This window comes from Furipterus horrens, unplaced genomic scaffold (genome assembly GCF_987537825.1).
Source record: "Furipterus horrens unplaced genomic scaffold, mFurHor1.1.pri manual_scaffold_3, whole genome shotgun sequence".
In the NCBI taxonomy this organism is placed as follows: domain Eukaryota; kingdom Metazoa; phylum Chordata; class Mammalia; order Chiroptera; family Furipteridae; genus Furipterus; species Furipterus horrens.
Window position 1 is genome coordinate 106,100,953 of NW_028327173.1, and position 26,069 is coordinate 106,127,021.

A 26,069-nucleotide genomic window follows, 5' to 3' on the forward strand; every position below is an offset into this window, starting at 1 on the left:
CAAAAGGGTGCATTGCATTAAGAGCATTAGGATGTAGAAAAGGGTGTAGTCCCAGAGAGGTTGCCTGAGCTTTAATCCAAGCGTTCTCCTCTGTGACCTTGGGGACATCACATTCCCTCTCTGTTCCTTGGTTTCCTTGTTTGCAAAAGGAGCCAAATACTAGCACCTACTTCATAAGATTGTAAAGATGAAATAAAGTGAGGCTAAGAAACATGTACAGAACATGGTAACCTCAGTGTTAGCTATTGCCATTGGAGTCAGAAAGCCTGGGTTCCCATCTGGGCTCCACTAGCTGATCTTGAGCAGATCCCTCACCCTCTCTGCTTCCTTTTTAAATATGGGGTTATGCTCTCTCACTGAGGAGGAGAATGTAGGTGGCAGTGGCTTTTGTGTTGTGAATTGCTGTGCACATTGGCAGTGTTATCATTAATTCTGAATTCTCAGTTCTTGAAGGCAGGGGCAGGCAATTTTTTAATTTGCTTGCCTTTGCAGAGAGAGCAGACACTGGGGTCATACAGCTCAGCAGATTAGGCTCTTGGCTTGAAACAGAATTATCAGTCTTGGAGGCTAGCCTGGGCAAGGACATGTTGCTGGCTTTGGGGCCATAAGTGTGGTTGTACCTGGGGAAGGGCTGACAGATGGTCCATATCCTCCTTGTCTTTGGGGCAGTTCGCCTCTGGGCATTATGAAGTTGATGGCCCCACCTAGTCTACCAGGAACATAGCCCAGCACTGTACCTGGAGGCATCTTGGTTTTACTTTTTGGCTTGTTGGGGTATCTTGGGGCTCTTAGGAAAGATGGAGGGGGTAGCTGGAAACAAAATTTGAAATGGCAAAGCAAAACTTCCTGGTAACAATACTTTTCTGGCTGTAGATCAGGGCAGAGGGCTGGAGCTGGAGCTAGGGCCAGGGCAGCCTGCTCCTTGTCTTCTCTGGTGTCTGCAGTGTGGGAATCAAGTTCACCTAGGTGTGTGGGTCCTGGAGACTCCATGCACTCTGCTGCCTTCTCCTCACCCTGTCTCCTCTTGGTGTAGGCCACCTGAGGAGAGACATCTTGTAAGCACTGGATAAGTGGATTTCCCACCCATGATTCCTTCAGGCACAAGCCAAAGTGGACCGTCTGGCCCTCTCTGGGCAGAGCTGATAGGAGAGCTGCCTGGGCTGCTCAGGTGACTACAGAGGGACTGGGCCTGGACTCTGCAGGGAATCGCCACTGGGTCATCAGGCTGCCTTTAGTAGCTCAGCCCTATGTAGCTGATGAGCAGAGATCCCTAGTTTGTCTCACCCTGCCACCTCACAGTGAGTCCTAAGATGCAGAATGCTCCCTCTTTTTCTGCTTGGGTAAGGGGCCTTCTTGATTATATCCCCCCTTCGCTCACATGGAAATGAGTTTGGATTTTCTGAACACACACCAGCTGGCTGGGGGGAGGCAGCCCAGAAGGCTGCTGGCTGGGGAAGGGGGAGAAGAGGGAAGGAAGGAGAGGGAACCAGGCCAAGATGAAAATTCCACCTTCTCACAGCAGAGCAATGATGGGGCGCTGAGTGCTCCCTACAGGTCATTGAGGCTCTAACACTCACCCCACCTGAGGAGGCAGCATCTTGCTCCTGCTTATAAGCTCAGAGGGAGCCGTGTTCACTCAGGCCAGCCTACCCTCTGACAACCACAGCCTTCAAGGGCCAAACCACTGAGCTGGACATTAGCGAGGATGCCTGGCAGCAGATGTCCTCCCCGCCTCCTAGGCCAACCCTTTCATGGGCTCAGGGGAGTGGATCTGAGGCCCTGAGAGGGGGTCAGGACTACCGCGGATCCCAGTTCGCGGGGTTCTCCCGTGGAAGTGCAGGGGAGGAGTGACGAAGGTTCTCCTGGCGGTGGGCACTGCGCCCCCCTTGGGTAGCCCGGAGGCGAGAAAGCCTAGGAGAGGCGGGGGAGGGGCGGGGTGGGGTCATGCATCTGACTCCGCCTCTTCGCGCTGGTATCAGTCTGTACTCTGGTGCCGGCTCAGTCTAGGCTGCTCGCCGCTCTGGGACCGCGGGATGACACCGCCTCCGCCCGGATGCACCGCCCTCGGCATCCAGCCCGCCCGCATCCCAGGCAGGCAGCCTCGGCCCGGGCTGCTGCTGCGGCTGCTACTGCTGTTGCTCTGGGTGGCCGCCGACACCCGCGGCCACCCGAGGAGCGGACCCCGCATCTCTGCTGTCTGGAACGGTGGGTGGTGCGGCGGGTAGATCGCTGGTCCGTGGGGTGGGTGACGAGTGTGCGACACCCGTGCGAGTGCGAGTGCGTGTGTGCGCGAGCCTCTGCGGGTCCCGGGCTGACCTCGCGAGGAGTGTGCGGGTCTGGGTGAGTGTGAGTGTGCACAGTGACACGCTGGAGTGGCTGGAACGCTGCGGGGAGCTGGCGGGGGCCTGGAGCTGCGGCTAAGTCGCTCCAAGTGCGCCCACAGCTGGGAGCCGCAGCGCCGGGGCACAGGCGGAGGGAGCGGGCCCCTCTCTCCACCCAGACGCTCTCTCAGTCCTTCAGCGCTGGGCCACTGGTCAAGACCCTTTCTCGGGGCTGGGACCTCCACCCTTGTCCCCCTTCCTGAGCTGCGGGCTCTGCTGTCGCACGGGGGCTTGGGCTGGGCCAGAGTTGGCGGAGCGGAGGGGGGGGGGCGTGGACTCCTTGATGCTGTTGCTGCGCTCTGGCTGTGGGAACAAAGACCCCGCTGCCTGCCCCCGCCCCATCCCGGCCCAGAGCACGGCTGAAGAGGGGTGGGCACCCTGTAGTGAGCTGGGCAGCAGTACGGTGCGGAGGCTTGGGGCACCTGGGCGCTACCTCTGCAATGCCGGCACCCGCACCTGCCGCTCCCCCTACCACGTCCGCACGTGGCAGTTGTCACCAGGAATAGGTGCCAGCGTGGGGAGCACTGTCCGTTGGGCAGGGTGCGGGTGCGGCCGTTGGAATCCCCCAGGTGGCGGATCTGGGGCGGGGATGCAGCTTTTAGGCTGCGGTGGATACATGAGCCCGGAGGACCGGAGAGTCTCCCTCAGGGGTGACTTAGTTTAAAATCCTTATACAATGGGTCAGAAAGCCGGCTAGGCGGGGTTTGAGGCTTTATGCCCTGAGGGACGGAGCTTCTCTCCCCTGCATTGCACACAAATGCTTCCTGCCCCCAGGACAAGTGATTCTGTCCCCAAAATTGACGGAGCTGCAGCCCCCTGTGGTGGTGGTGGATTCAGGGTGGGGGCTGAGGGAACCTGTCCCTGACAGCGGCCCTTTGATGCCTGAGGCGGTTTGCAGGGATTGCCAGAGCCTGAGCATTATCTGGGGCAGGTATTCTTAGCAGAGAAAGGCGGGGGGGGGGGGGGGGGGGGGGAGAAGAACCACACAAAACCAGTGGCTTGAACTGCAGCTGCAGCAGAGAGATTGTGACTTGCCCAAGGTCACTGGGTGACATGTGAGCTCACAGTGCAGATGGGAGCTCTAATCTGGCACAGGACCAGTGCTAGCACTGGGTTAGGGAGGGGAGAAGGATTTAGGCAACTCTTGGCCATGAAGGAGGGACCCTGGGGCCTAGCTCTGTTACTCAGCCTGAGGTATTCCAGGTGGGAGTGCAGCAGGGTAGCTGGACCTCTGGCCTTCTACTCATGATGGACACCTCCCTCCTAGGCTTCCTCTGCTTTCCTGGAATCTTTGCTTTGCATCAGACCCCTTGGCTACCCTGGACAGCCCAGCCTTCGCGTCCTCTGAAGGGGACAAATGACCATATCTGAGTGTTCTAGAATCTCCCTCTGTACCAAATCCCTTGCATTGGCTCTGCTTGCCCCCACCCCCAAGTCTTCCCAAGACCTCTCCCACCACATATTTAATGCACGCCCCTTTCTTAGCACTTAATATGTACCTCCCCAACACTTAGTCTCTCCACCGTGAGGCTATTTGAGGCTGCCTTCAGTTCTTCTGACTACTTTTCAAATCTCCCAACCCAGCTCCAGCTCTCTTTCCCCTGCACGCACCCCTCACCTGTCTTGTCCAAGGTCAGTCTGTGGTCTTCATCAGTGCCAGGCACCCCACTGACCAGACAGACCCTGGCATCCACCTGTCCCCCAGGACCAACAGGTGATGATGGTGTGCCTGGCTGACAGCTGCCTTCTATTTCCTCTGAGGTAACATGGACAGGGGTGGACTTCGGCAACCCAGGAGTGGAATGAGAGGAGAGCCCCAACCTCCCCCCCCCGGCCATGCTGTATGTAACATTGGTCTACTTCCTGTCTACCAGTGGTTTGCAGGGTTAGGGGTAGCTTTGAACAACAACCAGATCAAAGATAATAGTAGTTATGGAGCCACTTCTCTATGAGGTGTAGGTTGGGGTTTTAGTTTTAAGCCAAGACAAGTGTGGGAACTGGAACAGGTATGGAGGGTTCTTTGTTGTCGTTTATTTTCTGCTTCTTGGACCCCTTCACCTTAGGGAAAGATTAGGTCAGGGAGTTCTGGGAGGGTCCCAGCCTGCACTTGTCTGGGGAGATTGAGATCTTCAGCATATTGAGCCCCAACTCAGCAGCTCTGGGCAGAGAGGGCTGTTCAGGCACGGACCTGCTGGGTGCCCTTGAGCTCCACACCCTCAGAGCTCACCAGAGCAGAAAGAGCTCTGCAGTTGTCCCCTGAGGGCTGTCATCAACACATGTGCCAGTCAAAGATCTGACTGTTTGGGCCTGACCTCCCTGCAAGAAGGGGCTGGAGAAGAGTGTGTTGCAGTTGAGGGCAGCAGACTGGCGTGCCTGTGGAAGCTCTGCACCCCTTTCCCATTCCATCCCCATCTGGAGGAGATGGAGAATCTCTGAAGGTCCTGACCCCCAAGGTCAGAGATCATTCAGCCTGCTCCCAAAGAGAAACAGGCCAGTCTTAAGTCTTTCCACCTGCCCAGTCAGTTCTGCCTCTCCCTTGTCCAATTAAACAACAGGATGTTATTGTTGACTTTGAGGCTGCTGTGGGAGTTATTATGGGGCTAGTCCCCAGGGCATGGGTTGTTGTTACCTCCTCCAGGGGATGAGGTCACAGCTGGGGCTCACCAAGCATCAGCATTTTCAGTGGAAATCCTTGCCCCATTGGAGACTTAGATGTGTGCTTCTCGCCTTCAGGGTGAATCCCCTGTAGAACAAGGAGGGGGCAATTCCAATGCTGGGAGGGGGTATGTCTTACGCTGGGTGAGATGAGAGATGCCCTGTGATGCTCCTAGGAGCTTCCTGCCGAACTCTGTGTCCCCGCTGGGATTCTTGCCTCTGGGATGAGCAGAGGGTGTGGTGGCCCATTCAAATCTTAGTTGTGAGGAGAAACTGAAACGTGAGAAATCAGGAGGAATCCCTGTGTTTCACATACTTTTCTATCTTTTTCTCTCATGTGCCTGAGCTGAAAAATGGAGGTAGTATCTTATTGTTTTGTGGCCTAAGGGTAGACATAGTATTGCAGCATTTTCGACATTCTAACATTTGCTGGACCCAACCTGTCCTGGTCTGGAGGTTGTGCTTGGGAATCTAGGGATGAGAAACCAGACAAGTTCGTAGACTTTTCAGTGCAATTACAATGAAATGTGGTAGAGGGCAGCTGGGGGAGTTGAGGAGGTGCCTAACCTGGTCTTCCCAATCAGGGAGGGCTTCTTGGAAGAAGTGGTAAGCCAGGATGGCTGGAGGAGCAGGAGCCAGCTAGGGGAGAGAAGGGACAGGAGGAAACACCTGGTATAACAGGATTTCAGACCCTAAAACTTGAAGTAGGTCCTGGGAAAGGAGGAGGTAGTGAGTGGAAGACATTGAGTCAGCCTTGACCTCAGGGTTCCAGGAAGGTTTGTTGCAGGAGGGAAGTGTGAACTCAGCTGCCTCACCTACAGCCAGCCCAACAGTGGGGAGGAAGGATCATGCCTGTCAGGAAAGGCTTCTCAGTATCACAGCTTCCTGGTGGGAAGTAGGGGCTGGGTTCTGGGAGACCAGGGCTTTCCCCCTGACTCCTGACTGTGGGGATTCTCCAGTTGAGGCCCTTCGCTCAGCAGAGACTTTCTGTGGAAGGGAGGGAACTGCCCCAGCAGCACCCAGGCCCTGCTTGTAGGGGGAAGAAGGGCAGATGCCCTTCCTCTGACCAGCTGCCCCTTCAGGAACCTTCACCTCCTTAGTGGCGGTAGATCACTCCCTGGCTGGGGGAAGCAAGGAAAGCTGCCTTTTGTGAGGAGGGCCAGAGCCCCTAATGTACAGGTTGGAAGTAGAGCTCAGCCCAGGGAAGGAGATGGCCCTGGTGTTGACAGCTGGGGCCCCAGATGACATCCTGTCTTCCTCCCCCAGCCCATGTCACCCATTTCAGCCACTACAGGGCTGTCTAGATGTGTCACAGAAGGCTGACCACACTTCCCCTGCTTTGCTTGGCAGTTCTGGGGCTGGAAACTTCCCCTTCTCTTGATTTCCTTTTTTGGCAATGTCTGGCTGTCCCAGAAACCTCTTGTCTCTCTCAGTGTAGGGGAGGAAGGGGTCCTCTTAGAGCATGGAGTACTGTGGCCACTTTTGGCCCCCACAAAATGGGCTTCCCCCTTCCCTAGCCAGCCCAGACCACGAGGGACCAGGAGATCCATCCCCTCCTGGCCCCCTATGATGGTATGAGGGTGGAGGTGGTTCTCTCCCTCCTGTCGGCCTCCAAGTGCCTTATTTATCCAGCCTTGGCCCGGCCCTGCTGTGTCTCCAGGACTGTGCCCTGGCCTCTGTGAGGCCCCTCCATCACTGTGTCACTGTATTGAGAGTTCCTCCTAGGACACACAGAGACAGAGCTGCCACTTTCCCCAGTCCTATGTGGTAGCCTGGCCCCACTCACCCCTTATCTTCCACACTTCTTCTCTCACCACTCCTCAGCTCCCTACATTTTCCTGCCTCAGGGCCATTGCCCTACTGGTCATTCCTTGCTACACCCCATTCATCCTCTTCCTCCTCTGCCAGCGCTATCTCACTTCCTCCAAGGAGCCTTCTTGACTGGATTCAACCTGCACAGCCCAATGGGACAGAGTTTAGGACATCAGATAAAAACAACATCAGATCAGCTGAGGACAGTGATGATAGGGAATTGACCAAGGTCACCCAATAATACAGGCATAGCTGGGACCAGGGCTGTGTCTTCTGCTGGAGCCTACTCCTGGCCTCAGCTCTTGGCCTCCCTCCACTTGTCTGTCTGCCTTCATGCTCTGTTCTCAGGCTTGGGGTTCCCTGAGTCCCTTTATTCCTTGGCTGGCTCAGCTGAGCCCAGACTTCCTGCCCAAGCACTGTCTGCTCCCAGAAACCCCACAGGCCATGCATGACCTTCCTCCCTTCAGATCCTTAGATTTGGAACAGCTCAGTGCACCTCTTCTGGCTTTTTCCTTAGGGTAACTGGGCCTCAGGGTTCTTAGGGGCAGGTTGGTCTGTGTCATGGCTTCGGCTAATCTGGGTTTAACCTTCACAGCAGTTTGGGATTAGGCTGATCTTGGGTGCCTCCTGCACCCCCTGCTTCCAGTCAGGGGCTCAGGCTCTATGCCAACACCCTTGGGGCAGCCCTCATTATTGAGCGAAGCTAGCCCCTGCCCTCGTACCTAGGTCTGTGTTCATCCCTTCTGGGGGAGAGAGGAGGAGAAGTCAGGAATCTTTTGGGGGAGCACCCAGGTCCCCAGAGAGCAGGGCCTGCAGTCAGTGACAAGGGAGGGCACCTGGAGAAGGTCAGGAAGCCAAGGACTGTGACGGTGGGTGAGAGCAGGAAAGGTCAGTGTGGAGTGGTACAGCTGAGGGAGACTTCATGGGGGAGGGGAAGAACCAGGCCAGGGCGTGGGGTGGGCCAGAGTGGGCACAGAGAGCGGCGTTGCTCATATTGTTTGTCTTCTGGGCCTGAGTGAGAAAGGAAGGTCAAGATGATAAGCTCAGCGCCCTGTTAGCGGCCTAGGGACCTATTCTAAGATGTCTCCCACCCTAGTCCTGGCCCTCCCAACTATCTCCTCTGTCCCCACTTGCCCAGCTATAGCCTTGGCTTGGCCTGGGAATGGCAGGGATTTGCCAAGGTTGCATAGTGAGGCAGGCATAGCTGGCACCAGGGCTGTGTCTCTGCTGGAGCCTACCCCTGGCCTCAGCTCTTGGCCTCCCTCCACTTGTCTGTCTGCCTTCATGCTCTGTCCTCTGTGGTGGAGGCCTGGCCTCGCCTACAGGACCCCACACCAGACAGTGTAAACTGAAAGAAGGTGGTGTGTGCCAGGTGGTGTACGGCACAAAGTCAGAGGGAGGACAGAGCAATGAGGGCTGCAGCAGTCTGAACACTTCCTGCAGCCATGGGGGTTGAGACTAGATCTTCAAGGACAGGTTAGATCACAGGCACAGAGAAAGGGAAGAGGACAATTAAGGGAGGGAAGAGCACCAGCAAAGGTGATGGGAAGGAGCCATGACAGAGATGAGCAAAGGTGGGTAGGCCTTGACTGCCAGCTAGGGGAGTCGGGCCCTGCTGGGATAGACAGTGGGGAGCCATGGTGAGTTCTTGAGCTAAGGAGCCAGCAGTGGGGGCAAGTGTTTTTTTTTTTGTTTTTTTTTTAATTTAATTAAAAATTTTTTCAATTACAGTTGACATTCAATGTTATATTAGTTTCATGTATACAGCATAATGATTAGACAGTTATATAATTTACAAAGTGATCACCTAATAAGTCCCACCTGGCACCGTACATAATTATGTACTACAATACTATTAACTCTGTTCCCTATGCTGTACTTTACATCTCATGACTTTTGTAACTGCCAATTTATACTTATTAATCCCTTCACCTTTTCACCCAGTCCCCGAACCCCCACTTACCTCTGGCAACCAGGAGTTTGTTCTCTATATCTGTGAGTTTGTTTCTGTTGTGTTTGTTTGTTTATTTTTTCAGTTCCACATATAAGCAAAATCATATAGTATATATCTTCCTCTATCTGTCTGACTTATTTATTGATTGATTTTAGAGAGGGAGAGAGAGAGAGAGATAGAGGAAGAGCAAGAGAGACCATTTGTTGTCCTACTTATTTATGCATTCATTGGTTGATTCTTGTATGTGCCCTGACTGGGGATTGAACCTGCAACCTTGGTGTATCAGGATGATGCTCTAACCAACTGAGTACCTGGACAGGGCTTTAGCTGACCTAGTATTCCATTTAGCATAATACCCTCTAGGCCCATCCATTTTGTGGCAAATGGTAAAATTTCATTTTTTTTTTTATGACTGAGTAATATTCTATTGTGTGTATATACCACATCTTTATTTAATTGTCCATTGAGGGGCACTTAAGTTGCCTTCATACCTTGGCTATTGTAAAGAATGCTGCAGTGAACATAGGGGTGCTTATATCTTTTTGAATTAGTGACTTGGGTTTCTTTGGATAAATACCCAGAGATGGAATCGAAACCTCCATACTGTTTTCCATAGTGGATGCAGCAATTTGTATTCCCACCAACAGTACACGAGAGGTCCCATTTCTCCACACCCAAGAGGTGACTGTTTTTGGCCAGTGCTGGCTTGTGGGAACCTTGCTGGCTGTGTGTTAAAGAAGGGTTTGCAAGTATACCCTGCCCTTTGCTGTGGTCTTCCCAAGAACAGAACACTTGAGTGTGTTCTATTTCTGGGCAGAGATCTCAGAAGACTTATCTTCGCAGTTAGTCATGCTGGTCAGCACTCAGTACGGTGCTGCACCCCCAGATCCACCCACATGCCCCACTTCAGCCTTGTATGCTCATGCTCACTTAAACACACTCTCCTTAGGGCATTGTGGATGGAAGTCAAGGTTTCATTGGCCAAGAGGCCTCTGACCAGGCTGCACCCTCAGTCTCCTCATTTGTATGGGAAGGGCTGGCCTGGAAGCTTCCAGGGGCCCATCTATGGAGCACAGAGTTATAAGCACAGATTCCAGGGTCAGCCTGCCTATGTGTCAACCTCCTCTCAACCCCGTCATAGCTGTGTGACCCTGAGCAAGTTACTCAGCTTCTCTGTGTCTCCCTGCCTCATGTGTAAAGTGGGGATGATAAGAGAACCCACCTCTTAAGAGTTTAGTGATTATTAAATGAGTTAATATATCCCCAAACCACTTAGAACAGTGCCTGGCACATAGTGGGTGCCATGGAACGGGCAGGTTATAGGTGGGGGTACCACTGTCGTCACCGTCATCCTCCTCCTCCTTTGGCATCTCTGGTTTCTGGTACAGTGCAGCAGCCCTGGCAGTCCAGCCCATCCCCTGCCAGCTCTCCCTAACTGGTTGCCCTGACACTGCTTCGCCCACCCATCCTCTGCTGGCCCAGGCTAAGGCCGAGCTGGGGAACCTTCTGTTTCTTAACAGTCTTCCCATTCTGCTTCCCTCCCTCCACTAACTATCTTCTGCCCTCTTTTCTGCCCCTGCCCTGGCTCTGGGCCCAAGGGCAAGCCCTGCACCTCTGTCCATTGTTTCCTTTGATAGCCACCAGCTGACCTTGGCCTCTTTCTGGGGCTTTTAAAACCTGCTGGGCTGAAGAATAGGTGGCAGGTGGATAGGACATGGTGTTCATCCTGGGCTTCCTGCCTTCCCTGGGCTTGGCACCTCCTTTCTGCTCTAGCTGGGTCTCAGTGCCAACCTTCCCTTCCTGAGCCCCTAAATCTGGCTTGGCTCAGCCCCTCCACAGGTTGCTTTTCAACTGCCCCTTCCCTCCAAGCATTTGCTGCAGCTGGTCTCCCCACCAGCCACGCCTTCTGGGCCTTTGAGCACAGTGGCTCAGAGCTGGTTTGGAAGGGCCTTAGTTTTCAAGCCTATTAAATGGGAATGCAGACCCTTATGTTCCTCCTTTGCAGGGTGGGTTGGGGGATTTGGTGAGCTAGTTGGTGGAGGCAGATAAGGACGTGGCTTATTCTGCTGCCTGCACTCATAATCCCGTACTTTCCAAAAATGCCCCATGAACTTAACCCTGATTGTTTTGCGATTTATTCCAAGTTCAATTGTGGATCATAAAACCTAGACCTTAGCAAGTACTAGTCCTTCCAATCTGTGGAAGAGGAAACTGAGGTCAGGACGGTCCAGCCCTGATCACGGTCACAGCCAACCAGTTACCCAGCTGCCAAAGGGAGCACAAGGCTTCTTGGAGCCAGGGCTGAGTCTACACATGAAATATGCTCCCCTCCCACCCTCAGCCGACCTTGGTGGTCAGGAAGAAGTGCCCCTCAGCTCCGTGCACAACTCCCTGTTTCCTGGCTGATAAAGAGAAGCAGACCTCGAACTGCCCATGACTAGGTACCATATCAAACGCCTACCACCTGTCTGGTGCATGGCTCTGCCCCTGCTAGGCAGCTGTCTGGATCTCCATCCCACCCAATGTCGAATGTCACCAGCTCCAGAGCAACAACCATAGCCCCTCCTTAGCACGAGCTGGAAACTGAGCTTCTCACACCCTCATCCCTGACCATATCAGGAGAAACAAAATCGATGAAACATTTGTCCCTTTGCCTCCATCCATCCCAAGGCAAAGGTGTCCCTCCACTGCTCTGATGCAGCACTGCATTCCACCCTTAATCACTCCTTAGAGTTTAAGGCTTTGGTTGCTAAAGGCCCCTGGAGATCGGGACCCTTCCTGGAAGGTAGGTGTGTGGGTGACTCCTGTCAGTTATCAGGTATTGGACCTGACTAACTGATGGGGAGGGTGAGGGGGGAGAGCAGGAGGTGACGTGGGAAGTGGAGAGAAGGTGATACACAGCTTTTTGCAAATCCAGAGGCTCTCAAGGAAGTCCAGGATATGGTCACAGGGGGCTGGAGCTGGGTGCTGAGTACCAGAAACCCTGAGCTGTGGGCTAGCTCTGCCCCTGCCTTCTTTGCTGTGTCCCTTGGGCCAGTGACACAGCCTCTGTGGCCTCTGTGCACCCTCAGCTCAGTGGCTGTTCAGATCCCCTCCTTTCCACTTTGACCCATTGGGAGTAGGTTCCAAAGAGTGCAGAGGTGCAGACTGATTACTGGGCTCCATGTAAGCCTTCCCCCTTCTCTGCTGGCTTTGTGGTAGGCAAGGTGTGAGGGGTGAGGGTGAGATGCAGGTCCTGCCAGATGTGGCTGGGTTTCCAGCTGAAGGCTAGCCTGACTCCTGCTGGGTGTCTGAATTCCTGCCAGCCTCCATACTGACTTTCAAAGGACTCCTTCAGGTTAGCATTCAAGGCCTGTTGGGTCAGTGGGTCAGGCTGAAAGGCTGTCCCTGCCCAGACCAGACCATGGGCCTATCCCCTGTTGCTCCCTTCAGGTACAACACCCACCCTCATTCCAACTCCCACTACACCCTCCCTTTGGGCTGCTCTCTTTCACAAGCAGTAAGGATATGGGGACAGTGCAGACTACATGGTGACAGCACCCAAAGAGTATGAGAGAAGGAATGGAGTTCCACCCGGCAGGCCCACTTTAGGAGAACCCACCCTGGGACAGTGGTGGGAGGGTGCGGAGCATGAGAGGAATCAGCTCTGATAGGCTCTAACAGGGTCAGAGCTCTAGGACAACCCAGCCTGGGGGCTGAGACCAGGGGAGGCTGCCTCCCACACCCAACCATCGTCCTGACCCTCATCCTGGCTGGGCTGGGCCTGGGCCTTGCCAGTCCTGAAACTGTGAGGCAGGTGGGGACTCAGAGAGGCCGTGGGGCAGCCTGAATGTGCTCTTCCCTGGTCCACAAGGAGTAAGGATTGGAATCACATGGGGGTGGGGAGAGGGGCCTTGTAGCCAGCTGCCTCTGGGGCCATGCCCACCCGTGTTCCCCCAGCCCCATCCCCTGCCCAAACTCCTGGTTATTCTGGGAGCTTTTAGCTGCCACTTAGTCAGCCACTAATGCAGCAGGCTGGGGAGTGAACGGGAGTGGGGGGGTGGTGACACGGGGCCATGTGCCAGACTTGCTCCTTTTAGACATCGGATGGGAAACAGAGGGGGCTGGGCAAGCAGGGGAGTCGGGAGGGGGTGCTGCTGGAGAAAAGGTGGCTTTGGGAACACTGACCCTCCTCCTAGAGAGGAGGGGCAGCACTGGAGACTGATGGCCAGTGGGTTGATGTATCCTTGGGGGGCCACAGCACCTCTCCTGCTCCATCACACGCGACCTTAGCCCACCTTCCTGATCATCTCTGCTTAGGTGTCTGTACCTGCCTTTGCTCGGCCTGTTCCCCCTGCCTGAAATTCTTTCTGCCTGTTCCTGACCCATCTAGCTTTGATTTGCATCCCTCACCTCTTTGGATTCATAAGGAAGCAAAAAGATGCGTTTAGGGATGTGGCACTTGCTCCCTTGGCTGGCCCTTTTTAGGGGCAGCCCCCTGCCTCCCTCTGCATGGGAGGACCTTGAAGGCTGACCCCTTTGTGGCCCATGTTGGTGACATGGGGCTATGGATCCTGACCCAAAGGCTTGGTGCTGCCTTCACTTCCAGGCAGCCCTCCTGCCCTGAACCCTGAGCCCCCACTGAACAAAGCTTCCTTTCATGTATTCATTGAGCTGCTGCCACTCAGACACTTCCCCGGCACAATCAGGCTCTTTGAGGGTTTTGAGCTGTGTGGGAGCAGGGCTGGGGCTGGGACTGGGGCTGGGGCTGGGATAGAGATTGGGCCAAGTCCAGGTCCTGGGGCCGGGCTTGTGCCATCCCCCGGCCCCATACATATTACTAGGTGCATATCAGCAAGGGGGGAGCCTGGGGGTCGAGGGAGGCTGTGCTCCTGGACTCCTGTTTGTTCTTCTGGCTCCTGACCCCAGGGGCCTCTGAGGCAGGCTGTGCGGGACTGTCCTGGCCCTGGCATTGCAGTGCCCCACACCGCTCCAGCCGCAGCAGCCCTCACCGCCTTCTGAGGCCTCAGAAATTCTCCATGGGCAGCCCTGGGGGCTGCACCTAGACAGTTTTGCTTGAACTTTGTGGAGGCTTGCTTTGATGTGGCCGACTGACATCCAGTTCCAGGGTAGGTTTCCCCTCAGACCTTGCTCTCCATCTCCAGGGCCTGGCCACTGCCTCTCCCATCAGACTAGACTTCCCAGGGCAGAGCTGTGAGCCCCAGCAAGGGCTCCATCAGGGCCCCCTCTGGCGCTTCTTTCCAGGGGCCAGAGCTGCTCATTGGCTCTGGCTTTGCTGCAGGCGATGGCTGAGGTGACTGGTGGAGATGGCCAGCATGGCCCAAGGGTGGAGCTCCTCCCCTTAGCGTCTGGGGAGTTCAGAGCTTCTGCCCCAGCCCAACATCTCCAGATGCAGACACACAGCTTTTCTTGGCCTTTGCTGCTGGGGGTGTGGGAGGGGAGCTGGGGCTGCTAACTGTCTGGATCCTGGCTGGGCTCTGGGCCGTAGGTGAAAGGGGAGCTGTGGGAGCTGAGTCAGTAAGGCCCTGTATCTTCGGGCTGCTGACCCCAGCACTCTAATTTTACCCTAGCTGGAAAGGAGGGGGAGCCTGCGGACCTGAGCCTTGGTCAGCAGTGCCCACTAGCACCCAGCACAGAGTGGGCCCTGGACCCCTGCCCTGCACAGCTGGGACTGGCGGGGAGTGAGCCTCGGGGTACAGCGAGGCTGCTGGGGCTGTTTGTGAAGCTTTAGCTCACTAGCTCAGCGCTTCTCTGAGGCCCACAGTGCTGGCATCTCTCTAAACACCTCTGAGAACCAATACTCAGTAATGGACTAGCCAGTCTGTCCTGCCTGCCTCCTAGTGTGATCTTGGGCTGGGGTGTCCCCAGGGGCCCCTCAGTTTCTGCCTCTGCAGTGAGGCAGGTCACAGCCAAGGTGAAGTGTGTTACCCAGTTTCCAGAGTGACTTGGCTGTACAGGAATGTGTCTTAAGGAAATGGAGTGTAGGTGTGGGTTGCATGGTGTGTTTCTTTCCTTGCCTTGTTGAATGCAGAATCATTAGGAATGGCTCAAGTGGCAGCAAGAGGGATTTGGGGCAGACTGGAAATGGCAGCTCTTTTCTATCTGGCTGGTGTGTCCTTGGGTGTCACTGCTAAGCTGTCTGCCCCTGAGTTTGCTGCAGCTGAATAAACAGTGACCAGGCTGAGTTCCTGGGTGAGGTTCCAGGCTGGTTAGAGGTGGGAAGATGTGAGCTGTCCCATCTCTGGAATCTAGTCCTGCAACCAGAACAACCTCAGCAATGTCACCGGAGATGAGACATCTTCTCCCTGGAGGCGGTGGCTGCAGATAGTTTCCTTTTGGGGCAGAATTTCCTGGGTTAACCCTTGTGTTTAGAGGCCCCGGCTATGCTGTGTGAAGGACCCCTGTCCCTTAGTTGCTGGGGAGAGCTGATGGAACTTTACCCCTATGACGAACTGGCACATCCGTGAAACCAGGCCAGAGTGAGCCAGGCCAGACTCTAGCTGTGAGTAGGAGTTTGGGCTCTCTTTCAGGGCCTGCTACTGATTGTACGACCTTGTTCTGCAGCCCCGCTGGACCTTTGCTTTTCCATCTATGAAATGGGAGGGAATAGACATTTAGATTCCTTTCCAGCTCTGATATAACCTGACTTCTCACGGAGGATCTAGGCCGGGCTAGGAGGGATTGAAGGAGGGCTTCCTGAAGGAGAGGATGGGGTTCTGAACCAAGAGATTCCTGGGAACCTGGACTCTAAATGGGGTGCTTAGAGGGCGGCTTGCTCTGTCCTGAGCAGCAGACAGCCTCACAGAGTGTGTCTGGAGGTCCTGGTCCCTCCTGCCTGAGCCCAGTCCCTTAGGAATAGCCACGTTGGGGGGGGGGGGAGGAAGCCTGTTCTCCCCAAGGGTCCCTAAATCTGCTCCCACCCTGAGGTTACATATTGTAGGGTAGGGGCCATGGCTTTGGGGTGAGGATAGCTGTGTGCTAGACCCCCACTTCTACCCATGGCTCTGAGCCCTGGCACTGCCCCAGCCCAGACCTAAGCACTTGTTGCCAGGTGGGTGCCAGTGTGCTTGAGAGGGAGGACAGGATCTCCTGCCAAGGGCCCAGCCTCAAGTTTCTGCCAATTGTCTCTTCCTCAGGCTGCGCAGGGAAGGACCGGGTGGATTTTGGCTCAGCAGAGCCTCACATCGTGCTTTTCCACGAGCCAGGCAGCGATTCCGTATGGGTGGGTGGACGCGGCAAAGTCTATCTTTTCAACTTTCCCGAGGGCAAGAACGCCTCTGTGCGTACGGTGAGCCTGGAGCCCTCTCTGCCCTTCCCTTATCTCTCTCTGGCCTTGGTGAGGGGCCTCGGGGAATGCGGGGGAGGGAGCTGGCATCGCTTCCTAAACTAGCCCACCCCCCCCTTATATCCCACAGATGGCCCCCTGTGGGAGGCTCCCTAAAGGTAGTCCAAATAGGCATGGGTGTTGGGAAGTATGGAGGAAAGCCCAGAGCTTTCCCTCCTGGGCTGGGGGGTTGCACTGATGGCGGAGGCCTGGGCCAGAAGCTGAGCTCCAGAACCCCATGGCCTTCGTCTTCTGAGATCTCTGGGCTGGCCCCTGAGCTCTGGGCTGGCTTTGGGTATCAGCCTTGGCAACCTGTGTGATCTTGGTGAATAATTTACCCTCTCAGAGCCCCAGTAACTCACCTGTACTATCAAATGAACTTGTCCTGAAAGTACATGGAAAGCACCTCCAAGGGCCTCTGTTCTAATGCTTCCTGCCTCCCCCACAGGTGGACATAGGCTCCACAAAGGGATCCTGCCTGGACAAGCAGGTGAGTGGAAGAGAGGAAGTGTACAGGGGAGGCTGGGCCCCTTGGAAAAGGGACAGGAGTCCCTAAGAATCTGAGGTAGGCATGGCCTTGCCTTGGGAGCCCTAGTCTATGAAGAAAGAGGCAGCCCTCCCTTAGGATTCCCAGTCTGAGTTGGAGACACACTCCTTCTCTGACACGCCTGTGTCCTTCCTCTGTTCTTGGGGGGGTCGGAGTCAGCTGCACCCCCTCTGGACTCTCCTTGAAGGCTGCCTCCACATTCAGCCTTCTGATGCGTTCTTCCCCAGGACTAAGGGTTCTAGCTGTAGGCCTGCCAGGGCCTCCGACCAACCTCTCTTCTTTACACTTCTGGGCAGGACTGTGAGAACTATATAACACTCCTGGAGAGACAGGGCGAGGGGCTGCTGGCCTGCGGCACCAATGCCCGACGCCCCAGCTGCTGGAGCCTGGTGAGAAGGCCCCTGCCCATATGCCTGGTCAGCTCACCTTTGCCTGGGTGGGCTTCTGTCCCCCCCAAGGTGGGAAGGAGGTGGAGGACTCAAAGACTGGTCTCACCTTGTATAGAATTCTTGGGAGGATGGGGATCCTGGCTGGGAAGCTGGCACCCATGGGAGCAGTGGTCATTGGATTATGTGGCTGTCTGACCCCCTTGATCACCCGCAGGTGAATGGCACTGTGGAGTCGCTTGGTGAGAGGAGGGGTTATGCCCCCTTCAGCCCGGATGAGAACTCCTTGGTTCTATTTGATGGTAGGCCCCCAGCGAGCCACTGCCCTGGGCTGGGGGAGGGTGGTTAGCTCAATGTCTGGTGGCCCAGGCCCAGGAGAGGGACTTCCAGGAGCTGCCGGCACTTACCCATGCCCCTTCCACCATGCCCAGGGGATGAGGTGTACTCTACAATCCGGAAGCAAGAATACAACGGGAAGATCCCTCGGTTCCGCCGCATCCAGGGTGAGATCGAGCTGTACACCAGTGACACCGTCATGCAGAGTGAGTCAAGCTCTAGCTGGACTGGGGAGGACAGGGTGTGAATGCCCAGGGCATCAGACAGGATCCTTATGTTTGCTGGGAGGGCTCCCCTAGGGCTGCTGGGGCCACAGGCCAGTCTGGAAAATGGGACTTGTGATAGGGCTGAGCAACCAGAGCTGAGAGGCTGGCCTGGCAGGGAGTAGGGGAACAGCAGAAGCAAAGGTGCAGAGGCAGGACTGGCTCAACACACTCTGGTAACAACAAAACAGAGGGAGCTCCAGACCCAGAGTGGGTTCCTGGGAGCCATAGTGTATCCCTCTGGTGAGCTCATGTGGGGGCAACACCCTTTCCCTCCTCATTAGGGCTCTGCCAATTAGGCAGAAGGGACATAAAGGTCCTCATGGACCTTCCCCAGTCCCCATGCATGAAGTCATTGCTCCTGGGCTGATGACATCTTTGTAGGAGGGCAAAACAGGTGTAGGGTGGGGGTGCAGACTCTCAGGCCCCTTGGGGTGTTGGGCCTGATATTCTGAGTTTTATTCCAGGTCTGATTTATTCCAGGTTTGTCTGTGCAGAATGGGGTGGTGATGTACAAGGTTGGAATGAGTCTCCTGAGTAGGCTCCCTGGCCTGACACCAATTTGCTTGTGTCCCTGGCAGACCCGCAGTTCATTAAGGCCACCATTGTGCACCAAGACCAGGCCTATGAAGACAAAATCTACTACTTCTTCCGTGAGGACAACCCTGATAAGAATCCCGAGGCCCCTCTCAATGTGTCCCGCGTGGCCCAGCTGTGCAGGGTGAGTGTGTCTGTGCGTGAATAGGTGTGAGTGAGTCTGTACCTGTGTGCAAATGTGCACGCGTGTTTGTGCAAAGGAGTGTGTGAAATGTGTGAGTGATCCTTCATGTAGGATTGTGAGAGTAAATGCATGTGCACAAGAGTGTCCGTGTGTCTGTGAGTGGGTAAGGTGGTTGGGCTCATGTGCATGTGTGACAGTGTGCAAGTGTGTGTAGTTATCTGAGAGAGTGTATTAGTGTGTACGAGGATAAAAGTATGTTTATGTGTGTGTTTCACCAGTGTGAAGGTGTTGGGATATGCAAGTGTGTCACCTGTGTGTGTGAGAGTGGGCAAATGTGTGTCTGAGTCCACCTGTTCTGTGGGGACAGACTCAGCACCCTCACCCTGCAGGTCCTCAATGCTGCGCCTGAGTCATGGGGCACCTCTCCCTGGTCCCCTGGCAGGTCCCCACCCTTCAGAGCCTACTTTCCTCCTCTGAAGCCTGGGTGCTGGCATTCCTGGCAACAGGTGCCCCAGTGGCTACTGAGGGGCCTCCTTTCCCCTCCACTCTTTCAGGGGGACCAGGGTGGTGAGAGTTCACTGTCGGTCTCCAAGTGGAACACCTTCCTGAAAGCCATGCTGGTGTGCAGTGACCCTGCCACCAACAAGAATTTCAACAGGCTACAGGATGTCTTCCTACTCCCCGACCCTAATGGCGAGTGGAAGGACACTAGGGTCTATGGCGTTTTCTCCAACCCCTGGTGAGTGATCCTTGTCCTGGGACTGGACCTGGCATTAGTTAGGTGTCCAGTAAGGGCTGGAGGACTTGGGCCCTGCTGAGGGGGTGGCTCATATGGCGTGAGCAGGGACTCCAGGCTCAAGGGACAGGGCTGTTACTGGGCCTTGGGTGGGGACAGTCAGTGTTCAGGGAGGTGCTTGTGCTGGTGTGTTTCTGAGTGTGTACACACTGGCGTGCATGTCTCTACTGTATGCATGCTCAGGCCAAGGCCTGTATGTCCACCAGCTGTGTGCTCAAAGTGGGTGCTGGGCCCAGAGAAAAGGTTGCTGAGGCCTCTTGGGGTGCTGGGTGCTATCACACCTTTTAAGGCACTGTCTGCATCTGGTAATTCACACCTCTTAATCACTCCCATTGATTGAAAACAAGGCAGGCAAAAGTGTTAGGTGTGTGTGGAGGAGGTGCAGGGTAGGGAACCCCAGACCCTGCTCTGTGGCTCCTGTGTGGGTGGACCAGCAGGGCTACAGAGGGAGTGGGATCTGGTCACCTTGGGAATCAGCATTCTGCAAACTGTGCCCAGTGAGGTGGGAGATTTGTCCAATGGGGATCCATGTGGGGCATCCTTCTGCCCTGGGGCTGACCTCTGAACCCTGTGATCCCATGACAGGTTGTGGTTTTAGATTGCAGAAGAAAGAAATTAGGTTGAACTTCCTCCCTTCCTCCTTCCTGCCTTCAATGGTGTTTGACAACTCTTAGGCACTGGACTTGGCCCCCAGGATAGTCCCTGTCTTCACGGGAGCTCGCAGGCTGGGCAGCTTGGTTAGAAGGCTGTGGTTGTGCCCTGTATGGTGCTGGGCTGGCCTGAGTGAGTGGAGGTGGGTGGGTACTGGGCCTTCACTGAGATGGTCTCTCTGTCCCTTCAGGAACTACTCGGCTGTCTGTGTATATTCCCTTGGTGACATTGACAAGGTCTTCCGCACTTCCTCACTCAAGGGCTACCACACAGGCCTTCCCACCCCTCGGCCTGGCAAGGTGAGCTGTGAGGGATGTCTGCTGTGGCCCAGGCCCTACCCCACTTCCCAGCCACCCACTGACTTGGGCCTGCTCTCCTTGCCCAGTGCCTCCCAGACAGGAAGCCGATACCCACAGAGACCTTCCAGGTGGCTGACAGTCACCCTGAGGTGGCGCAGAGGGTGGAGCCCATGGGACCTCTGAAGACGCCACTGTTTCACTCTAAGTACCACTACCAGAAAGTAGTTGTCCATCGCATGCACACCAGCCATGGGAAGACCTTCCACGTGCTTTACCTAACTACAGGTGAGGGACTAACCCATGACCCCCAGTCTGCCTTGTGAAAATGGATGTGTAATTAACATATGGTTGGATCTTTATAACTGGAAGGAAGAACTGAGTGACTAAGAGCTGTCAGGAGTTATTATGTGTGGCTGTGGAAGAACCAGGCAGGAGAGCTTCCTAGAGGAGGTGGGGACAGAGGGAAGAAGGAAAGGGATCCTAGGGTTGGAGAAGAGCAGGTGCCAGGATTCAGAGGCAGAAATGTGGCAAGTCTCAGCAAAGCCAGGTGCAGCTTTGGTCCTGATGTCTGACTCATGAAGATGAGAGGAAGAGATGTAGAAAATGAGGAGGAAGGATCTGGTTACTGGGTATCCTGTGGGCCTCTGCTAGGCAGAATGAGGAAATTGGACCCTCCCCCTGTCTCTGGGATAATGCAGGTGAGAGGGAACATTTAACATGGGACGTAGCCCTGTCTGCTGTGGCTTGAGCGCTGGCCCATGAACCAAAGGGTTGAGGTTCAATTCCCAGTCAGGGCACATGCCTGGGCTGCGGGCCAGGTCCCCATTTGGGAGTGCGTGAGAGTCAGCCACACATTGATGTTTCTTTCCCTCCCTTTCTCCCTTGCTTCCCCTCTCTCTAAAAATGAATAAATAAAATCTTAAAAAAAAATTTTTTTAAATGTGGGATGCAAAAAACTTAGTGAGACATGAGAAAATACTTTCAGATGGCATAATATTTGCAGTCTTGTGGAGGACTTCAAGGGCACCTCCTCTTCCCGTGGGGGAGCAGGGTCTTGCTGACCCCAGAAGCTGGGTGGAATGCCCTGGTAGATGTCCCTGCCTTCCAGGAAGCCACTGCCCATGGAGGGGCCAGACTTGAGCTGGATTTATGGCAGCTTCCTGGTCCCAGCTTTGGGCAAAGGGGACTCGTGGGAGTGCACTTCAAGACCAGTGTAGGCAGGCCACAGGTTTTCCCTGAGACTGGGTGGGCAGTGGTGCCGTCAGAAAGGGCGGAGTCTCACCCAGGAGCTAGCACCTCTGGGACCGCACAGTTCAGGCCTCAGGTATCCACCCCTCCTCTCATGTGACTTTCTGCTGTTGCTTCACCTTGAGGTTTTCTCAAAGCCACAGTGGCCTCATCAGTTCCCATGGAGCAAGGCCTGATTTCTGGGTCCTGAGATTGCACCTCTTTACTCTTTCATTTATCTTGGCTGCACCATGGGCCCGTGTCCTTGCCCTGCCCCAGGAGTGGCTGGCCTAGTTGTTGTAGTCAACCAAGGGCAGACAGGGCACTGGGGTGCAGGAGAGGAGAGGCGTGGGAGCAGGAGCTAGGACAGAAGGGTGGGGCCTGGGACAGGGGAACTGTGGGCTCCCTTTCTGCAGACCTGGGAGGTGAACAGACTGGAGTGATGAGGATACTTGTCTCCATTCCCCCAGAGGGCCATCGGAGACACACCATTTGGGAGCCTGCAGCACAAAGAATGGGAGCCAGATAAGAAATCGAGCTTTCTGAGCCCTCTGCAGAGAATGAGAGGCCCTCTCAGCTGGGAGGAGATATGGGAGGCTATCACGGGGCTGCCATTGAAGGAGGTGAAGGACAGTAGCTGGGCTGGGAGCTTGTCAGGCTAAAGAAGCATTGGGCCACCTTCCAGAGCATGCGAGAAGGGGCACAGAACTAAAGGAAGCATCCTAGGCAGGTGACCGTCTCATCATCTGCCTGGTTTTGGGGGGAAAGTGACACCCTGGGGAATTAGGAGGGAGGGAGAGGGAGGCAGGCTATTCTAGAAACTAGGGCAGCAGGTGATGTGGAATTGGGAGGACCCAGGGGTCAGGATGCCCACTAGACAGGAGTGAATAGATAGAGCACTGGCCTCGCAGGCAGGCAGCCTTGTATGTGACCTTGGGAATCCCTATGTAGAATCTAAGTTTCTCTTCAGATTTCAGATTTTATAAAAATTTAAAAATCCCCTAAGACTAAATGTGGTGTGGAGTCTGGATTGGATCCTGGAATGTACAAAGGACACTTAGTGTAAAAAACCATGAAATCCTAGTAAAGTCTGTCATTGAGTTAATACATAGTACTGTCCTGCTTAGCTGTGACGGATATGCCACAGTTATATAAGATGGTAACATCAGAGGAAACGGTGAATGGTATAAGGGAACTTTCTGTGCTATCTTTGCATTTTTTTCTGTAAATCTGAAATGATTCCAAAATAAAAAGTTCATTTAAAGAAAACATCCATGAAGAGTCCAGGAGGCAGGGGAGTTATGAAAGAAGCTGAGGGATGGGGTTCTGACACTCTGGGTTGCAGTCACCAGCTGTGTGACCATGAGAAAATTGCTCAGCCTTTCTGAGCCTCATTGCCTTATCTGGGAAGTGGGGAAGATAATATGGAAGGCCAGGGATGTGGAGGAATGAGGTAATGCTAACGCCTGTGGGTTCGGCACAGTGATTGGGTATCAGGACTGCTGGTTCTGTTCTTCACGCTCCAGCTTCCTCTGGGTCTCATGGAGCTTTGGACTGGCCTTGGGAACTTCCTGGGCTGCCCTCTGACTCCCACATCCCTCACACTCTCCTCGCCTCACCTCACCTAGTCGTGTGACCCTTGCCTGAACCATTACTTCCCAGCCCTCCCCAACCATATCTTTCCTGGTTGGTCCAGTCTAGAGGGAGGCTGCCTATCTCTGAGGTGGGCTACTTCCCTGCTGACCCTCTGCCCACCATCCACAGACAGGGGCACCATCCACAAGGTGGTGGAGTCAGTGGAGTGGGAACACAGCTCGGTCTTCAACATCATGGAGATTCAGCCCTTCGGCCGTGCAGCTGCCATCCAGGCCATGTCACTGGACCCTGACCGGGTGAGCCTCCCATTACCAGCCCTATCCTATGAGGCTACCCAGTGATGGCCAGCTGAGGACAGAGCTCCTTTGCATGTAATTCGCATGTCCTTTTCTGAGCTTCTGGGCCCCAGGGCCCGCCAGGCAGCCGGCCATGGCCTGTGTGTTTAGAACTCAGTGTTGGGGCTGGGGCCCTGGCCTGACCTACTCTCTCCTTCCAGCGGAAACTGTATGTGAGCTCCCAATGGGAGGTGAGCCAGGTGCCCCTGGACCTGTGTGACATCTATGGTGGGGGCTGCCATGGCTGCCTCATGGCCCGAGACCCATACTGTGGCTGGGACCAGGGCCACTGTGTCTCCATCTATAGCTCCCAAAGGTATGTTGGCTGGGGTCGCTTGTCCCTGGGAGAAAGTGCAGACAGGAGTGGACGTGTGTGGCTGGGCTACAGGAGGTGTTAGTGCTGTGTGCTGGGCCATTCTGGCCAGACCCTCCTCTTGGTAGACACTGTGGCGGGTACTGGGTGGGGAATGAGGACAAGGAAGGGCCAGGTCTGTGGCCTTCTGTCTACTTAGCCTCTCTCCTCCCGCCTCCAGGTCAGTGCTGCAGTCTACTAATCTAGCTGAGCCACACAAAGAGTGCCCCAACCAAAATCCAGGTACCTGATCCAGCCCGCCCGGGGCCCCAGCCCAATGAGGGTGGCACGGCCATGCCCCAGCTGCCCTGTCTGAGGGACACATGGTCTATTCCTGGGGGCCCCAGATAGTCCTGCAGAGGGAGCCTCCTTGGTGTAGGGGTAGTTGTAAGAGGAGTGGGGTGAGGGAGGCAGGGGAGAATAAGGAGACGGGGTGCTCATTTCTTTGTGTTCATTTAGAAAGCTTGGCCTTGGAGGCCTGGTAGGGGGTTGCAGGACACAGCCTGCCCTGGGAGCCCTCAGCCCATCCTCACGGCCACCTGCCCATTCTCCCCAGATGAGGCCCCACTGCAGAAGGTCTCCATAGCCCGGAACGCTCGCTACTACCTGAGCTGCCCCGTGGAGTCCCGCCATGCCACCTACTGGTGGCGCCACGGGGAGAAGGTGGAGCAGAGCTGCGAGCCTGGCCACCAGAGCCCCAGCTGTGTCCTGTTCATCGAGAACCTCACGGACGGCCACTACGGCCACTACTACTGCGAGGCCCAGGAGGGCTCCTATCTCCGCAAGGCCCAGCACTGGCAGCTGCTGTCTGAGGATGAGGCCAAGGCCGAGCACCTGCTGGGTCGTGCCCATGCCCTTCTGGCCTCTCTTTGGCTGGGGGTCCTGCCAACCCTTGCTCTTGGCCTGCTGGTTCATTAGGACCGCCTGGGTCTGGGCATGTTGTAGGCTTCTGCAGCCCCAGGGCACTAGAAAAGTCTCACCCAGAGCCACTCAGCTGGGAGCTCCTTGCACACCACAGTGTGCAAGGGGACTGCATAGCTCAACAGGGGGCAGGCACCAGCCTGGAGATGGCCGCCCCAGGCAGCTGTTGGGCCTGGGTAGGGCAGGGGCGGTGGGGGCTGGAGAATGAAGGCACCAGCTTTGAGGTGGGGACACCAATGACCCAGGACTTTATCTTCTGGAGACTATTTTTCAAAAACTCCTCCCTGAACTTGAATAAATGCAGTGATGCTCCTGGCCCGAGAGCCCGTGGGTCAGAGAGGGGCTGGGAAAGGGGAGCTGGGATCCCCCTTCTGGTCCTTTGGGCTGAGGCCTGAGTTCTGAGTCCTTCTGGACTCTCTATACTCAAATCGTCCCCTCATCCTCCCTCCTGCCACTGCAGAGGGTGGCTGGTGTTCCTGCAGGCCCAGGGCTGCCCTCTGTGGCCCCCTCGCCAGCCCTGGGTCCCAGTAAGGCAGCCTCTTTGCATGTTTATTGAAGGATGTTTGCTTTCCGGACAGGAGGACGGAAAAAAGCTCTATTTTTATGTTAGGCTTATCTCATGTGTAGCTACTTCCGTATGCATCTGTATGAAAATACCAAAACTACATGCTTGGGGTAGGGTGGGAAAGGGAGGGGCTGGGAAGGGATGGGTTGTGGGGAGTCCCAGTCAGAGGCTCTTGGGCATGGGCTAAGGGTCCAGGGACATGGTAGCATGGGTTTGAGAAGATGGCATGAGCTGGCTCTGCCCAGGGAACTTAGACTGAGGGGGATATTTTACAAGGCTCCCTGTTGGTTATGGGAGGGAGGGTGGTGAGGGAGATGGGAAAATGAAGGAGGAAATTGAAACCTAGGTTCACACATTAATTTAGAAGGAGTCGGTTCTCAGGGGGAGGTTTCAGGACTCTGCCCTTGGCATTGGGGGTTGGGGAGTGGGGACCCCTCCCCTCCCCTCAGCCCCCTTCCCCAGGGGCTGTTCTTCCATGCTTCCAGCCTCCCACCTTCAGCTCAGGACATGTTATAACTAAGGCTAAACTGTGAATTCCTGTTGGGACAGCCTGGGCCAAGCTCTCCAGGTGGGTGGCTCTGCCCCAGCCCAGCCCTGTCCGTGGATTTCAGCAGAGAGCTGGGCCTTCTCTGGTGTGTCTGGTCAGTCCAGGGCAGGGCCTGGGGCTGGCGGCCTTCCAGCTTTGGGCCCTGCATCTCTTCTCAATGCACTTTAATGATGTAACATATTACTAATAAACAAGCTATTTATTTACCTGTGCCTGCTCCTTCCCTTCAAAGCCATTCTGGTCAGGGGGTGAATGAGAGAGCTCCTGCTTGTGACTGCATGTCCTTCCTGTGTGAGCATCGCACACCCTCTCACTGGGCCTGGCCTTAGAGCCTTGGAGGGGAGGACACCCTCAGGAGGGCTCCTAGCTCGTGAGAGGCAGGAACAGGATCTGACCCCAAT

The 26,069-nt window shown here is 55.3% G+C and overlaps 1 protein-coding gene across 1 annotated transcript; it reads left to right on the plus strand.

The window, feature by feature from the left end:
• The first annotated feature begins 1,983 nt into the window (after positions 1-1,983).
• SEMA7A (semaphorin 7A (JohnMiltonHagen blood group)) lies at positions 1,984-25,874 on the plus strand. Its single transcript, XM_090270024.1, has 14 exons — positions 1,984-2,205; positions 15,939-16,090; positions 16,575-16,616; positions 16,970-17,062; positions 17,277-17,361; positions 17,491-17,601; positions 18,240-18,379; positions 18,934-19,118; positions 20,017-20,125; positions 20,212-20,410; positions 23,117-23,244; positions 23,445-23,599; positions 23,817-23,878; positions 24,192-25,874. The coding sequence occupies exons 1-14, from the start codon at positions 2,034-2,036 to the stop codon at positions 24,551-24,553; spliced, it is 1,995 nt and encodes a 664-aa protein (XP_090126150.1). The 5' UTR covers positions 1,984-2,033; the 3' UTR covers positions 24,554-25,874.
• Positions 25,875-26,069: the final 195 nt, after the last annotated feature.

Bases quoted from the DNA above. Each gene is read 5' to 3' on its own strand.
- SEMA7A (XM_090270024.1), top strand. From the start codon at position 2,034: ATGACACCGCCTCCGCCCGGATGCACCGCCCTCGGCATCCAGCCCGCC. The intron at 23,245-23,444 runs GTGAGCCTCCCA...CTCTCCTTCCAG, and splicing joins TGTCACTGGACCCTGACCGG to CGGAAACTGTATGTGAGCTC. The intron at 23,600-23,816 runs GTATGTTGGCTG...TCCCGCCTCCAG, and splicing joins TCCATCTATAGCTCCCAAAG to GTCAGTGCTGCAGTCTACTA.